Source organism: Coloeus monedula (genome assembly GCF_965178545.1).
Source record: "Coloeus monedula genome assembly, chromosome: 1".
Lineage (NCBI taxonomy): Eukaryota > Metazoa > Chordata > Aves > Passeriformes > Corvidae > Coloeus > Coloeus monedula.
The window spans coordinates 64,680,310-64,698,500 of record NC_138781.1 but is presented as its reverse complement, the minus strand read 5'-3'; the positions used below and the strand labels follow the sequence as shown (position 1 = coordinate 64,698,500).

Genomic DNA, 18,191 nt, shown 5'->3' with positions numbered 1-18,191 from the left:
TGTGAAAGAGCATCCTCTCACAGTTTGTCCAGCTCATGGTGTGCTTGTCTTACAACAACTACATCACATTTCATGAAAGAAATTAAAGCCAATTGCCAAAGCAGTATTAATAGAAAGACACTAGCTCCTGAGTTGCAGGTAATACAAATTCATAGCCTTTGGTGAGCTGATAGGACATTGCACACTGAAGTCTGGGTCTTATGATCTGTGTTGAAAGCCCAGCTGGTATGCGGGGGACTCACGGAAGTACTCCTGCCAAGTGTACTGCTATGAGCATCTGGCTTCAGGGGCTGGGCACCCTGCGTTTCCCAGCCACCCGGCATGCATGTGGCACAGCCGCACCAGTCCCCAGCGAGATGGTAGCACTGGGCAGGGCTTCGCATTTTGTACCAGAGACTGACCAGCTGTCAGTGGCCCACGGGCCACTGACAGTGGCCCACGGGCTCCCATGGGCCAGTGCTCCTGCAGTAAAGCACAACTTAGCCTGTTGTGCCTCGAGACCTTATCAGTCTACAACTTCCTCACGAAGGGAAAAGGAGGGGCAGGGACTGATCTCTTCTCTGTGGTGACTGACCAGTGAAGCTGTGTCAGGAGAGGTTTGGGTTGGGTGTTAGGGAAAGGTTCTTCCAGAAAGCATTTGGACTACACCCTCAGGGACATGGTGTGACTCTTGGGGTGTCCTTTGCAGGGCCAGGAGTTGGACTTCAATGATCCCTGTGGGTTCCTTCAAATACAGGATATTCTATGACTCTAAGCCTCCCCTCTCCCTAAGAAGCGGGGGCCTCTATGGGGCGTGGGAAACGATGCTCCGGGAAGCCGAAGGCCTCTCCCGCCCCCACTCCCCCCGCTACGCTCCCACCCCTGGCCGGGTGCCACCCGCCGCCGCCGTGCCCCGCCGAGACGCCGCTTCTAGCACGGCCCCTCGGCAGCTCCTCCTCCGGGTCGGCGCGGGCGGGCCGTGCCGGGGCCGTGCCGGGGCCGTGCCGGGGCCGCCGCCTGTCGCCAGAGCGCGGCCATGGCCACCCTCCTGCCGCGGGGCGCCGCCGCCGCCCGCCGCCGCCTCCTGCTGCGCCCCGCGCCGCTCGCCCCGGGGCCGGTGCGGGCCGCCAGCCGGGCCCTGTCCGCCGCCCTGGTGCGCCGGGGCGGCCTGGTGGGCGGCCGATGGGTGGAGACGGCCGCCGCGTTCCCCGTGCAGGACCCGGCCAGCGGCGAGGAGCTGGGCCGGGTGTCCGACTGCGGGGCGGCCGAGGCGCGGGCGGCCGTGCGGGCCGCGCACGAAGCCGGCGCCGCCTGGAGCCGCCTCCCCGCCAAGGTAAGCGGCCGCGGGAGGTGGCGGCGAGGGGGCCCCGGGGCGCTCCGCTCCGGTCCGGTCCGGTCGGGTCGGGTCTCCCGGGGCCTCGCTTCCCCGTCCCTGCGGGCGGCGGCCACGGCAGCCTTGTCTCTCCTTCTTCCCAGGAGAGGAGCGCGCGGCTCCGCCGATGGTACGAGCTGATGATGGAGAACAAGGAGGAGCTGGCGCGGATCATCACGGCCGAGAACGTGAGTAGGGCGGCGGGGTGGGCACGGGCACTGCCCTGTGCTGGCACTCCCGCTGGGAAGCCCAACACACGCAGGCGAACAGTGACAATCAAATAAAACTGACACTCGTCAACACTCCCTGCGTACTTAACCAGTTAGCCACCGTGTCCTTTTAAATAACTTCGGGCATACTGTGCACTCACATTGCTCTGCTAGGTCACTGGATGACGTTTCAAACATTCTTCTACCGGACATACATAAAGTGCGTTGGTTTGATGACGGTAACACCTAACCAGGGGAAACCAGACTCATGTTGTGCTTCATGGCATGCAAAAGCATACATCCACCTAAACCATGGTCCTCATGGCAGAAATATTTGTGACTAAGAAAATTCATGTAAGTCTGCAAGTTGGATTCACATAGTCTGCTTTGGTCTGTATCATTGCATAGTCTGGGAGCTCACAAACTGGTGTCCTTTGGGATAAAACCTTGCTGGAAGATACTTCAGCAGCTCCTCTGTGGTGTCACAGCTGCTATTGGTCATTCAGTCCACGGGATCAGACCTGGGGATAGTCCAAAGTGTGAAAAATGAGGTTCACTCTCCTGTTAGGATTTAAAAGTTTAATGAAGGACAATAAGACAAAGATAATAAAGCAAAATTCACTGTGCCGGGTGCTTTGGCACTCAGCTGAGAGCACACCCGTTATTTTGGAGACATCCTTTACATACCTGTCCTATTGCATCAGCCTAGTTCAAAATCAATTCAAAATTCAAAATCAATTATGCATATTCAGACTTTTCCTTAAACTAGTTCACATGTTCCAGGAACTGTTCAGCATGGGTCCTCCTTGGATCTGCCTTTTTAGAGCAGGCACATTTCTTGGCTGTGGTTTTAGTCAGTTTTTATCATCACCCTCAGAGTGGGCTTTGGTCCATGGTTTCTGCAGATGGTAGTTGCTGATAGTTGGTATGTCAATAGCAGGGGTCTTCAACACATGTTGGTTGGATGCTATCCAACCAAGAAGACAGTTCAATTACCACAAGCATAACTATATTAGCTATTTCACTATTATGTCTAAGTTTAGTTAATGACAGAAATAAAGGCATTAGTTATTGTTACAAAACTACCTCTTTACGACAAAGCTACTTTAACATTATACATATAGCGTCTACTTACAACAAAGCTACTTTAACATCATTCATTTTAACATTTGCAGAAAGCCAATATTATAACATTTATCTATCACAAAAGCAATACTCCCCCCAAAAAAAGCAAATGACCCTGGCATAAACTTGTAACTGTTTTGCCATGATTCGGGTTTTTCTTCAGAGTGGTAATAGCATCTAATTCAGAGTTTGTAAATAAATGCATACTACATTTGCTTGTCCTGGGCAGGTATGAATCGAGGCACAGCATACAAAATATTGACTATACAGTGATGGTATATTGAATCCACACAACTATTGCTGCTGCAATCATAGAGACCTTTTTGGAGATTGCAGTGTATGTCATAGGGAGGGGATCATAAAGTACTCTGAAAAGAAGAGAAACTCCAAAATTACTTGAATTTGTTTATATTGCTTCTGTTTGCTGCTTACAATGTATCTTCAATCTGATTTAATCAAAGGGGAAGCCTCTGAAAGAAGCACAGGGTGAAATCGTATATTCAGCCTCATTTCTGGAGTGGTTTGCGGAGGAGGCTCGACGGATTTATGGTGATGTTATTCCAGCATCTGCGAAAGACAGAAGAGTCCTGGTGCTGAAGCAGCCAGTAGGAGTGGCAGCCATTATAACCCCAGTAAGCATAGCTGAACTCTTCTGAGCCACGTGGAGGTTTTCAGCTCAGCCCACAGCTCAAAATGTCATTTATTTTCTGCAAAAACAGGAGGCAAAATTTTCCCAACTTTGATTGTACTATTTTTTCTCTTCCTAGTGGAATTTTCCCAGCGCTATGATTACCCGGAAGGTTGGTGCAGCTCTGGCAGCTGGCTGTACAGTGGTAGTGAAACCTGCAGAGGACACACCTTTATCAGCATTAGCTCTTGGGGAGGTGAGCTTTCAGTGCTAAGCTTTACCTCAGCAATGGACTGACACTGTAAACAGGGAGTCAGATGGGCTTGGAAGGTAGCTCTGGCCAGCTTCATATGTGAAGATAGGACGAACTGTCTGACTACATGCAGGTGTTTTAGTTCAGTGAGAATCTTTGTAAATTGCCTCTAATGTGGTCTAGAGCTTCAAAATGGATCGGACCATTTTGATACACAAAATATCCTTATATCTGTAATTTGGTTCTTTTGAACAGACAGCTTGAACTGGAGCAAAGCTGCTCTCTGACGCACCTGTGGCACCTGTTCCTAGTTGTGCTGAGCCCTTTTGGCTTCTGTTGACTTACAGATGGTTTTCTTCAAAACAGTGAACAATCATTAAGGGACTATTCCTCTTACAAAATGCACTAATAATGCAAATTCTGTTTTTCTTTTTGTTGCAGCTTGCAAACCAGGCTGGAATCCCAGCAGGAGTGTATAATGTTGTTCCCTGTTCCAGACAACAGACAGCAGCTGTAGGGGAAGTTCTATGCACTGATCCATTGGTATCCAAAATATCTTTTACTGGCTCTACAGCAACAGGAAAGGTACATATGGGGACAGAATATCCTTGAAGATTATTACTGTGGTTATGCTAGAAAGGTAGGGAGAAAGTGTGTGCCTTTATACAGTGCCTTCTTTTCTGGCTACTGTATACAGATTGTCCAAATAATTGTGTACCTCTTGAGATACTGCTTGTATGTTTTAGCATCAGTACTCACAGAAGGATGCCTGTCTGCAACTTCTTGATAACTGCCCTTTATTAAACTATGATGTGAACAGTTCTGTACAAGGTGTTCTTGGTTTATATCGTAAGGTGACAACATGCTAATAAGAACACTGAAACTGAGTTTCAAAGGTACCATTCAAAAATGGCTTCAGCAGTTGAGAGAAAGGATTAGAGAAACAAGTTCCTAGAATCTCTGCTATCAACCTTAGTCAATAAGCAGTCTTGTTGCCATCTATAATTGAATCACTAAAACTGCAGTGTGGCTACAAAATGACAGAATTCTCTGGGATGGCTGTATGCAGAATGAAGAAAAAGACTGGTATCAAGGCAAATCATAATACCAAATTCTGTCAGATCTTGAAAACTTAAGGTTAGCCAAGATTTTATTATCAAAAAGAATAGAACAAGGAAACAAAAAAAGTAACAATATTAGTGTATAAAAGCTTGACCTGACCTGAAGTTGATCAAAATCTTTCTCTGCATTAGTCATTGGCCAGAATCTCATCTTTAAAGATTTTAACGGAGGAAATTTGTTTTTGTCATAGGAGATGGTCTAGCGTTATAGGGAAGCTGCAGATTATTTCCTTGCCAGAGTAATTTTTCACTGCCTTTCATCTGTGATTCCACTGTTCACATCTGTTATAGGTACAGATGTCTTTGTCTCCTCTGTTGCCTACAGATCTTGCTGAAACATGCAGCTGGCACTGTGAAGAGAGTTTCCATGGAGCTTGGAGGACATGCTCCTTTTATCGTGTTTGACAGTGCCAATGTGGACCGGGCTGTCACAGGAGCCCTTGCTTCTAAGTATAGAAACTCAGGACAGGTGAGAATAATCTTCTTGTCCATGTTTCTAGACAATGAAGAGCTGTACATAAAGTTTAGGCTGTAAATAAGCTATTTTATGTAAAAGGAAAGCATAGAACACTTCACTGTGAAAAGTGCTGCAGTCACACATGGCTCTGGGCACCTAAAGGCAGTTACCAGCAAGTCTAAATAGCAACACTAAAATCCCATGTATTTTCACAACATACATGGCAGTCAGTAGCATCACTGTTAGAGAAGATGATGTTCTCTAGGACTCCTTGCAAGAGCTTGAGAAGTGATAAGGCATTTTGTCATATGCTTTGTTAACATTAAATTGGAGAACTAGAGCTGTGAAAGACACCATCTTGCTTCAGTCTGTTAAGACACTCACAGATAGCTTTTTCCACAATGAATAGCTTTAAAAAATTGATAGACAAGATTCAAGTGTGCATTGCTTCAAGTGTATTTCACTTAGAGTCAAAATATTTTAAGAGAATCACTTTCCAGAAGAACAGTCAGCTGAGAAGGGCTGTGTGGAGACTGTTCCAGCCTTACAGGTACATGTGAACATGAAGTTGATGAACTCCAGCTTTTGAGAAGCACCAAATTTTCAGTGGGTTTGGGCAGTCATTCGATGGGGGAAACTTTGCTTGAATAACATGAGAAGACGACATGACTAATATTGGGAAGAAAGAGACGAAACAAAAGTGGACAAGGACCACTAAGGGATCAGACCCAGACTGGACAAGATCTAGCATTAAAGGCACCTCTGCTGCTGTAGAGAAGGATAAGTAGCTGTTACTTTTCACATACTGTAGCAGTCAAAATAGGATGCAGTTAAGAGCAAGGGGTAGCAAAAATAAATAGGCCATTGAAAGCACTTAGAAACAATTTTTAGGAAGAAAGCAAACTCAAATAATAAAGGAGTTAGAAAAAAGACCCCAGACCACTAAGTGTGTTCTGAGTTTCTGCTGCTCAGTCCAGCATTCTGCAGTCTAGAAGGTATTTTGTGCAGCTTCTGGGCCTTGGTTGATCCATGTATCTGAGTCCACAAAACTCACAAAACATTTCCCCAGCATAAGCAACTTTGCAGTGTGACGTATTTCACACATCCACTGACAGCTTGTTGAAGTTGTATTTCTAAAGTGGAAGGGGTGCTGAAAGATATGGCATAGGTTGGTAACAGCTTAGGATGAGGGAGGAGAGGCAAGGGACATCAGTGCAGTAACCTAATTCTGTGCATGAAGGCCAGAATGAATTAATGGATGGATTAAATACAACATAAACCACTGGGGTTTTGTCTTATCTTGTTTGTTGTCAGACCTGTGTTTGCACAAACCGTTTCCTGGTGCAAAAGGGAATTCATGATGAATTTGTGGAAAAGTTTGCTAAAGCTATAGAGAAAGAACTGCATGTTGGAAATGGATTTGATGCAAAAACTACCCAAGGACCACTAATAAATGAAAAAGCCGTGGAGAAGGTATAAATAAATATTTCATTTTTGACATCCTAATTTTCTTTCTATGATCCATAAAATACATTTGTGTTTCACTTTTTTTCACTTGTTTTATTAGAACATATTTGCAGTGTGGCTGGAAGTGTGTTCTGTCCACCAAATCCATGTGTACATACAGACAGATGTGGACAGTTCATGCATCATCACCCTGTTTCCATTAAGGGAAAGAGAGGCCTCCTTCAGGAGAAGCTGATTCCTCCTGATTACTCCCTAGCTGTTCTCAAGTCCATTCACTGAAATTGGATACACTGTGAGAGCTGTGTGGTGATCCTGCAGTTCTGAAGCACTGTGATTGACAATTTCTTTTGAAGAACAGTGTTCTTGGCAAAAGCTAGGGAGAATAATTAATCAGGGTTAAAATACCAGAACTCTGGATGTTGTAATCACTTGAAACTTCACATACATGGTGTGACTCTTCTGTTTTGGATGACCTGCAACTCCAGAATTTTTTTTGTTTAAGTCCTAGTACATCACATCTTCTATAATACTTCACCATTCCTAAGGTTAAATATTAAGTCAGGTGTCTCATACTTTGTAAGATACTACAGCTCAGTTGTATGCAGGCTTGGTTTGAAGCCATTATACATGAATGCTGCCAGCTTCTCTCTCTTTATAAAAGAATGGGAAAACATTCAGTTATTTGGGAGACAAAGGATACAGTCCTTGAATTTCTTTCCTTCATGCCTTCCGTTCTTGTATCACAAAAGTGTAGTGTGTGTATCACATACAACTATATATATAAATAAACACTGTATATAGTCACTTTCTATAATTCCTGTAATTTCAAAGGACAGTATTCTAGGTGGAGATTGCTACTTTAGTTTTCTTATTACTTTGTTGTGTTTAGATGAATTGTAAATGTAGGGGGTAGATAGAATTGTAGATGTAGGGAAATGTTCTTGCCGGTTCCACGTTGATAGTTGTTTCTCTTTCCATGGCAGTCATGTACTTCTGTTTTCGTAGTGCTTAATCACTGATACAAGATTCAGTTTTTAGTCCTGCAAAGACTTTTTCTCACATTAGGTGTAGGCTTTTAATTTCTACAGAAAAGTAGGCTGGGGGCAACACTCATAATTTATTCCTCTGAAATTATGTCAGACTGAGAGAAAAAAGAATTAGAGAAGTTAGATAATATTGCAAATGATCCTCTGCAAAGTGTAAACCTCTCTTCAAAATTTTCTCTTTAATATTAAAGAGTGTTGTTTCTTCAGTAGGAAATGTATTATTGCTCATTCTTAAATACTGACTTTAAGATTTTTGTTATGCATATATCAGGTAGAGAAACACATTAAGGATGCAGTTTCTCAAGGAGCATCTATTGTGACTGGAGGGAAACGACACAGCTTGGGGAAGAATTTCTTTGAGCCAACATTACTTAGTAATGTTACAACAAAAATGCTTTGCACCCAAGAAGAGACATTTGGCCCTTTAGCACCAGTTATCAAGTAAGATTATTAATTTTACAGATTAAAATTAACAAAAAAACAATGAAAGATTATTTTGAATAATCAGAGTTTGCAAAAATTGTTTTTGTATGATCACACAAATCTTCTAAAAAAACGGGTACACATGTGAAAACATCCTCTGGATATGTGGTTCATCCGTTTCTTTCTCTTGACCTGATCTTAGCATCTCTGCAACTTTTAGAAAATTAAAGTGTCTCAATAGTTAAGCAAGGCTAGATAGCAGCAAAACCTTCATTGGCTGCATGATCTGTGGTACGAAATAGGAGACAGGACTTTTGAGTTTGTCATGTGATTTGCCAGTCCTAAGCTTTTCTGACAGAGGATGACTTGGAGCTCTCTGTTCTCCTTAAAGCCTTCCCTGCCTTTGTGCAGAGCAATTGGATGTGATAGAAGAACATACAGTTACCTCTCAGCACTGAGAGTGCTGTGTAGTTGGGGAAATAGGTAGGCTAACCCATGTGAAGTAAATGGTTTGGTTACCATCCAGCTGCCTAGGGAGGATAAAGGCAATCTCAACTACTTAACTGCAGTTTCAATTACGAGAAGAGGTAGACATTTCAGCATTTCAAAATGCAAGTTAAATTAGGTTTTTAATGTACACTTTTGGGAAAAATAAATTGACATTTTAATTCCTGATAAGACTGCTTCTTGTCAGTAAATCAGCAAGACAGTAGGTGAACTGCAGACCTCATTTTTATTTTTGCTCTTTCTATTGCAGATTTGAGACTGAAGCAGAAGCTGTTGCTATAGCAAATGCAGCTAATGTGGGTTTAGCAGGTATGCCTCTCTGTCAGATTAAGTGTATTTCTGTGGTTTTGTGAGCTTTAGTGTTACGGGATGATGATTTTGAATGTCAGTATGTCTCTTTTTCACAGTCGTCTGCAATTGTTCTTACTGATTTTCATTCCTGTATCTCTGTGTCTGCACGACAGGATATTTCTACTCCCAAGATCCAGCTCAGATCTGGAGAGTTGCAGAACAGCTAGAAGTTGGAATGGTTGGTGTTAATGAAGGCATAATCTCGTCAGTGGAGTGCCCTTTTGGTGGGGTGAAGGAGTCTGGCTTAGGGCGAGAAGGTTCAAAATATGGCATCGATGAATACTTAGAAATAAAGTATGTCTGCTTTGGAGGATTATAAAAGCCTTCAGACAGCACAATCCCAACAATTTGAGGAAGAATGCTGTAGTTTTAATAAGCTTCTTGAGCCAGAAATACATATGAATGCAACTTCTACCTTCTTTAGAACTAATCAACCCTGTCCTGTGTGTGTATAGAGATATCTACAGTATTCTGTGCTGCCAAATGTTTTTACATGGTCTTTGTGTATACATCCAATTTTTCAGGAATGTGATCACAATGCCCATTATTTTTAGTAATGAGTAGGGATGTACATTTATTATTCTTGAATTATCCCTGTGTAACTGGGAGAACTTGGAGACTTGTGCCTAATGAAAACAGATTATAACCAGTAGCAAGGGGAAACTAGACCACCATTTTTTACTACCTTTAGTGTTTCAGTGTGGATATGGGAGGCTTTGGGATGGCAGGCTCCCTGCAGAATTTTGTGTAAATACACTTTCTCAAGTACTTACATGACCTTCTTTAGAAGCAAGCATGTTTGGTTTTTTGGTTTTTTTTTAATTATGGGAGAATCTGCTGCTTACAAAAGGTGAGGAATTGTTTTGAGCTCTGTCTAGGCATCCACATAGGCAAACAGCTTTTTCAGCACTGTTGATGCTGACTGCAGGGCCGCTGCCTGTTCAGCTTTAGGTTTTTGAGCAAAGAGGTGTTATTTGTGCCTAACAGCTTGCATGCCTAGGATGAAATACGGCCCTTGTTTGATGCCTGTTAGCCCCAGCAGTCCTGGGAACAGGACAGTCCAGGACTAAGAATTGCTGAGAAGCAGGAGGAAGATGGGATACTTACAGGAATAACTTGCAGAATTTTAAGGGAAGACTAGAAGGGCTATGTGAAGAAACCACAAGTGGTGACATGATGATAAAGATAAACGCTCTCCCTTTCATGAAAAGACCATGACTCTCCTTGGGTAGAAGTTCAGTCCCTAATGTAAATATTGCTCAGTGTCTAAAGGAACATTACTCATCCCCTTCAAAGAATAGGAGCAGATATCCATCCCTGTGGGCTTTGTGTCTTGAATTGGATTTGTGGTTACGCACGTGAATGTCCATTAGGGAGGAAGGTTTAACAACCTTTGAACATGGCTAATTTGTGACATAATAAAGATTAAATAGTGGTGGTTAGAGGTGAGACTTTGACACATCACCTCACTATTCTGTCATCTTCAAAAGATGATGTAAGGCTTCCTTATTATGAAATAAGCAATGTTGTTTAAACATTATTTTAGTGGCAAGTCAAACAAAGCACTTTAAAAAATGTGCAATGTTAATTTGGCAAATAAATCAGTGCTGCAGAGGTTAAGTGGAATAAATTTTGTTTCTTGTATTCATTACAAAAATAAGTAAAAGAAGGCAGTGGAGCCCTTCTTCCATTGAAGTAATGAATGTACCCTATGAAATGAAATATTTTAAAATATTTTATACCATCAGGCAAAGAGGTACCAGATAACACAAGACTTGGGGAAGGAGGGAAAGCAAGCTGGAACCGAGTTTCACAGGGATTTTTTTAAAGCGCACATCAAGTAGCATTGACTGCTACTTCTTATTTTTAAATATTTTTTTATGGTTGTATTTATGTAGCAGTTGAGACCAGGTGGGTCTGGAGCACACTATCTGTCAGTACTCTGTGCATCACGCCAACCAAAGGGCATTTACTGCCCTTTCAGTAATTCCTAGTGCACCAAACCCACACAGTTGTGAGGGTGAGGACTTTGTACTGTTATCTATGCTTGTTGTCAAGAAAACAAAAAGGATGGCCTATTTGTACACTAGTTACAAGAAACTTTCCTGTAGCCGACTTCTAAGATTACACTACTGAGCATACAGGCTGCCTGAATTTGGGGAATACAGTGTTGTGGGAGGAAGCTGTTTGCCAGCCTTGGCTACCAATGTGTTTAGTATTAATTTGAAAAAATAATTTGGTAAAAGAAGGTCATGCCTTGGTTCCTGGGTCCCACAACACAGTGATGCAGGCATAGTTACAGGTATTGCACACAGGTAGAATATCTGCCCTTGAAATTGCAGACTTCAATTATGTCTGCCTGTGAACTGCAGTATAAGGTCAAAATTAAAATCTTATTTACAGCTGTATGACAGTGCAGTATTTAATGTGAGTGTGCTTCTCGGGACAGTGCCTTTGGAGGATAAATTCTTTAACCCTTACTCTCTTCACTGCAAAGTTACTGATCTGATGCATTGGTACATTTAAAATCGTAATGTCATGTCTGAGAATAGCACTTATTTGAGTGTTTACTCTTTTTTCAGCACTTTTAATGAGTGTTTACTTTTTTTTAGCAAGTAATACCTTTTACTATGCCTGATAACAAGCACAAACAATAATTAAAGATAATGTTTGTAAGAAATTTTAAAAATACCTTTGTCTAGATTGGACTGTGGTTGGATTCCAGCATAATATCCTCATGTCAGTAAAGTCTACATCAGTTAAGCACAGAATAATCAAAGTTGTCTTCATAGCAAAAGCTGTGATTCTTCAACAAAAGATGTACTTGAATTCTCACACCTCAGTTGTGTTGATTGCACTTGTGATAGTTTAGCAATTTCTGGATATTAAAACTGTGGTGAAAAAATGTTTTCAGTTAATAAATCACTTCTGTGAAACCACCAGATTTTGTGGTTTATTACCTTACTCAATGCTGAATTGACAAATTGACAGCAGCCACATTAAGTTCAGTCTTTCAGATTTGCACAGACAATTTTGTTCTGACAGCTTTATCACCGGAAAAGACAACACTTCTTTGCATCCACATGTTCATACAGTGTAAGATTTTGGTACCCCCAATTACAGTCCCTTGAATCTAAATCAAATAGATGAGACTACCTGGGCATAGTAATATGCCATCAGTCATTTCGTATGTGAGTCTTTTATGCTGAGTCGAAAATTTTATCACAGGATAGGTTTTGTAGATTAGAGTGTCTTCCCTGCTTTTGTGATGTGATAATTCTTTATTTCATTCATTAAGATTTAAAATAAGAGTTTGGGGAGCTCCTTTGTTTCTGTCTAATTAATACAGTCTTGAAGCCTGAGAAACTGTCTTTAATTTCCAACTTGACATAGTCACAGCAAATTTCCATTTTATTTTCTTAAGTTACTCTTTAAACAGCTGTTTGACATACACACACCCCCACCCCCACTGCCTGTCTTCTCTGTATAACATGCTCTCAAGAAATTATGTTTACCTGTTCTACTGGATAGTAACAATTTAGCTATCTTAAAGAAGATTTAAGTATGGTGTTCAGAAGCTCTAGATTACATTTCAGCACTTGTTTAAGGGGTTTCCATGTCAAAACTTCCTGCTTAGGTCCTTCTAAGAAGAAGGACCATGAGAAGTTGGTGGTTTATTCACCTTATCAGTGAGTGCCAAAGCTGCTTAGCACAACTGGCTGAAGTTGTTTCAGAATCATGCCGATTATCTTCTGTTGCATCACCTACTCACAGGGATGGGGGAAGGCTACTGCTATTACCAGAATGTACAGTGCAATAACAAAGGAGCAGACTCCATCCTTCAACAAAGGACATACATATCTCGTCAGCTTATTCAGCTGCCAGTATTCCCTTGTAGTCCAGTGGCAATGTTAGAGGCACCATGAATCCAAATAGACTTAAAAAGTTGCTTTCATGGTGTATGATTTTTTCCTTACAGAAAGACACTTGTATCTCATAGCACCTTTTATTATCACTATTTAGCACAAACTTAATACACAGCAATGGAAGGATTTTTCTTTTCCAGTTCAGAAACAAGCAGCATAACCTACCCCTCTCTAACAGCATATTTTAGTTATATTGCAAACCTGTATCTCTCATTATCGTTAAGCAGCTGACTCAAGTATGGAATCTGTTACAGAGTAAGCCACAAAACCTGTGAAACCACCACACTTGGCATGACAGCTGGTGATTACTTACACACAGCCAATTAAACCAAGTAAGGACAAGCACCACATGAAAACTTACTGTGAAGTGCAGTAAATTACTCTTTTCCTGCTCTCTGATGTACTGAATTCTCTAGAAAAAAGATGCTTCTGTCAGTAGAAAGGGAAGGAATCAGCTACTGCACTGCTTTTATGTTTCAGTACAGACAAGCTACGGTAGACAACATATGTCTATTAGCCTAGCCTGAGTGTTGAGTCCAATACAGAGTACCATGCTTAAAAGAGTGACAAGCTTCTAAAAGGAAAGACAAAACTTTATTAATAGTTACATAAATGTAGTAATTTCAGCTCAGAAATTGTTCCAGTTACAATACAATAGCATTTGCAATAAATAACATTTTCTAGAAACAGATTCCTAATATAAATTCTGTAATAGCTCACCCATCCACCCACAGGGAGAAGTGCTTTCATACAGAGACAAAATACATATGTGCAGCTCATCTGCACCTGATTCATAGCCTGTGCAAAAATTGTTTGCCTTTGCTGCCTCCTCCTTAAAATTTTATTTCTAAACTTTGTATTGCCCTTTGTATTTCTGCCTTGGGGAGTTCAGGATATAAAAGGTACATAAAATGGGTTTTTCTTTGCTGCAGAAGTATGGGGTTAGTATTCAAGTTAGGGATCCCTGATAAGCAATAACTGACATTAAGAAACTGATTCACCTCTATCCTGTTTCTGTTCTCCTGGAGGAACATTTTCCTCTCTCAAACCTCACCTAAATGGCAGAAGACTACATTTACTGTCATTTTATTACTACCTTCCCAAAGCTCCACCTGACTACTGCCTGTTACTGGTATACCAGGGGGCAAAACTAGTTTCACTTGAAGTTAAAAGCAGGAATAGAATGTTTGCCTAGGAACTCAATTATTTCAAGAACATCAGACTATCTAAGGAAAGTTTGCACCAGCACAGAGAACACGTCTACACTCTCTCTCACTATTAAGTTCGTTGCATGTGTGTGCACTTCTCTTTGCCCAAAGGAGACCAAGGAAAGGAAAACTGACATCATATAAGCAAACAGCTGACAGCACAGAACAGATGCTTGAACAGTACTTTTATCTGATACATCTGACAGAGGGAGAGTAAGACTGTTTACCTAAAAGGACAGAGCTGATCATCTATTCTTACATATGGAACAAGAATAACCTTTTTTTCCCCTATGCAAATAAACAAATCTCTGTAATCAGACAGTTTGCATTTTGCTTTGTTTTCTCTACTTAATATGACAGGTTGAACCATAGGACAGATAATTTGGGTGTGAATCTCAACAGATTTGCCAAGGTAAATTTTGTTTCATACTGCAGTACGGTTTCGGTTAGGAAAATTAAATCCACAAGACAATTACCTGTTCACAGCCATGGCAGTTTCATGCTGTGTATGTACTGCATTGAATACTACACTTGAGTACTGAACCTGTTTAATGCTTAGGAAGTTTTTTTCCAAAATATACTCCTTCCTTAAAATGCAAACAAATGCAGTCCTTTTACATAGCTGGACAATCCCTGCTTGTGCGTGTAAAACCATGATGCAAGTGAAAATCCAGCGCTTACACTTCAAGGCAACGAGGCACTGCAAGTATCACCGCACTGACTGCCTGTAACAAGAGGCAGTATCTTAGCAGTGTCAAACTGAATTATTCTTTATTTTCAGCTGATTCTGAGCCACACAGGACAAGCTCTATCTAGTCTCCTCTGCTTTTCAGTGCAAATGAGTCTTTTGGGAATAGCCCTATCCCTATTTTACAAATCAGCTGCCAGTACTCTTTCTGTATGTGAAGGAAAACTGTGTGCAGAAGTAAACACGAGGACTGAGAATCTGCTTTTAACCTATAATAACCCAAACCAAAGGGTTAGAATCTAAATTCTGCCAATATGCTTGCACTGTTACAGCCAGTTTTCTGACCCTTTCATTCATGGTATGACCTGACATTCTGCAAGAAAGCAGTAGTTCTAGAAATAACAATTATACTGAATCAAGATACAAGCCTTGCTATAGTCTCTCCTAAATTCCTGACACAAACATGCTTGGCCAAGTGATACAAACGTGATACCACAAATTCACAGAGCCAGCTTCTATGCAAGTTCCATATATTAAAAGCAAGCCTGGTCTTACAGTAAGAGGCATAACTTCTCTTCCCAAGCAGGTAGAATAATCAAACTAGTAAAATTCAGCAGCAGCTGAAAAATTTAAACTATATTCAACTTTGAAAACATAGCTAAAATACTATTAGCAACAAAGATGTCCAAGTATCATCTAGAGAACTGAATTTACCAAGCAGCTTCCACTTGCTAGGGCCTTATACAATGAGAAATTGGTCTAATACTTCTTATTTGTTAGAGTGAGAAATACTTAGCCAAATAATGCATACGTTCTCATGGCACATGAACTTACCAGTGATCCAAAGATCTGAGCCCACCAGTGTGTGTCCATGGGCAGGGGAACAGTCCTGGAAATTCTGCAGCATTAAGGAATGAAGGTTTATGACTCCTGGAGTTGTTTTACTAGAGAATCAGTTTTTCATTTTGGTGGGGTTTTTTTGTTTTGAAAAAAAGAAAAAGGTAATTTAATACCTTGGAAGAACAACATCCTAGGCTTCAGCACTGGCTTTAAAAACATAAAATAAACCCAAAAGATGTAAGTCACTAATTTCACAAAACTGACAGATGCTGCTGACTGCACTGACATGTCCTAGAAGGCAAGCTTCAAGATAAAGGCACACTGGAGACAGAATTTACAGAAGCATCAATGGCAGCACAGCACATACAAACTTGAAATTGTTTAAGCAACTTATTTGCTTGTTTAAAAATGCATGTTTCCAAGAGAATAATTCCTGCTAGAACATTCTGTGAAGTTGTTCAGAATGGAATAAGCCCAACATCTGGATTTCAAAGGAAAGAAATAAATTAGTATTTTGAGTGGGCTTTAACTTTTTTCAGGAACGCTTTAAAGTGAACACTGCTTTTATCATGTTAACACATATGGAGCAGGAACTGAAAGACATCAGAAGCTGACCTTGCTTTTGTTGATGAAGTTATTTAAAAATATATATATATATATACACACACACATATACACACACACTCTCAAGAAGAGGAAGAGTGTGATAAAGTAGATTTGTTGCAAGAAATAGCCTAAAACCCCCATACACAGAGTTGAAACTTGGTTTCTGAAGAAAGCAAATCATACCATTCATACTGCACTTCGCTGGTGCGTATGGGAAAAACATGGACAACACCTGTATTAGCCCTTTTTAGTTCTTCACAGCCTCTCCCACCACGATGACTCCTGCAGCCCCACAAAGATCTCCAGAAAAATGCAGGGCTGGACACAGGGTAAATACTCCTCATTACTGCATTAGTAGCCTTAGGGACTGTTGCTGACTGCACTTGAGAATCAAAGGTATGAAACAAGTTATGAGCATGCTATGTTGCTGCAACTTTTGACCACTGATTTCTTCCAGCCTAGATGGTTCTGACTGTTGCCAAGCCCATTAAGAAGAGAAGCAGAGAAGCCACAGTGTTCAACCCAGCTACTCTGTTGTGTCAGACTTCTAAGAAAGGATGAAGCCCCGAAATTCTCTACTATATTCCTCATGATGGAGATGGGCTGTATCCCCTCCCTGACCCTTCTAAACTGCTCCCCTTGATCTCTATACTGCTCCATCCTCTGATAATGGGTTCTCTACCACTGGATTAAAAAAAAAAACGAAACCAAAAAACCAAAAAACCCTAAAACATTTTTAAAAAAACTCTTCAAAAATGCTCCCAGAGGAATGTTTTCTCCATCAAAACACATCATTCCTCCATCTCAGCCCAAGACTCCAGTATGTCAGTAGAGGACCCCCAGGAAAAGCTGATGTCATGGCTAAACAGTACTACTCACTACAAGTGACGACTATGTATAAAAGTCTGGTCTTCAGTTAGGGGTTTCAAAAGCAGTACGGGGGACATGATTTCAAAGCCTAACAAGCAGGCTGTGAAGAAATTATCCAGATTGTGAGCAAGAATGTCAGAACTGCAATACACCTACCCTTGCCAAAGACGTAAAAGGATCTCTTTAGGCCAACACATCCAGTCACTGAATAGCCAGAGACGAAAAAGTCAAAAAAATCTCATGTTCAAGCTAAAGTATTGCTCAGTACTGATTACCACGACAATGAAGGTACAATGAACGCCCTGCTCCACAAGGGTATTCTCCACAAACATTTCACTACACAAGTGCCTGGCACATTCTTAATTGAGTGCTTGATGCTGACAGATGAAAACTCAGCTGAGCATTCAGTCTTAAAAGGTCCAGAGCTCCTCAAAGTGATCTAAAAAGGTTGTTTGGGATGCTCAAAATGCTTCTGAAGGTGCATCGCACCAAGTCCTTCCTGCTACAGTTTCCTGGATGGACATGGCAGAGCCAAAGCAATAGGTCATTACAGAAGCAACCTAAGGCTAGAATTCCCTGCAGAAACCACACATCCTGTGTGAATAGTGGGAATGTTGCATCCTACAGGACACAGATGTATCATGTTACATTACAGCTGATCCAGTGCAATTGCTAGTTGTTAACTTTCTCTGAAAACAAGAATGTTTTCACCCGATGAACACTAACCTAGGAAAGGAAGTCACAGAGTACAGTTGGATAAAGACACTGCACTAAAAATGCTCTTCGTGTTTCTGTCCTAAACTGAAAATTAAGATGGAGCCTGTGGCCACATATTGCTCTCTATAGTTGTAAGGAACTTCATCTATTTTGGCTTTTGCTGTTGTAAATCACACCACTTCTCAAAGACAGCATTAGGAGCACATATGAATCTGTATGCCATTGTTAGTTACCATAGTTTGTAGCAAAACAGCCCTGGCTAGTTTTGTAGCAGTGATTTAGAAAAAAAGGCCTTCTGAAGTTCAAACGTTCAGCACAGAACATGCAAGAAATAAGATGTGCTTTTTCTTATTCCTATGATGGTGACAAGAGGAGTTAGCTGACCATCTAATCCTTTC

The 18,191-nt window shown here is 41.4% G+C and overlaps 1 protein-coding gene across 1 annotated transcript; it reads left to right on the top strand.

Moving 5' to 3' along the window:
- The first annotated feature begins 788 nt into the window (after window positions 1-788).
- ALDH5A1 (aldehyde dehydrogenase 5 family member A1) lies at window positions 789-11,877 on the top strand. Its single transcript, XM_082285562.1, is given in 11 exon segments — window positions 789-957; window positions 960-1,312; window positions 1,456-1,539; window positions 3,147-3,317; window positions 3,453-3,569; window positions 4,008-4,151; window positions 5,013-5,156; window positions 6,459-6,617; window positions 7,929-8,098; window positions 8,838-8,896; window positions 9,052-11,877. Coding segments are annotated over 11 exon segments (1,761 nt in total). The 5' UTR covers window positions 789-803; the 3' UTR covers window positions 9,258-11,877.
- Window positions 11,878-18,191: the final 6,314 nt, after the last annotated feature.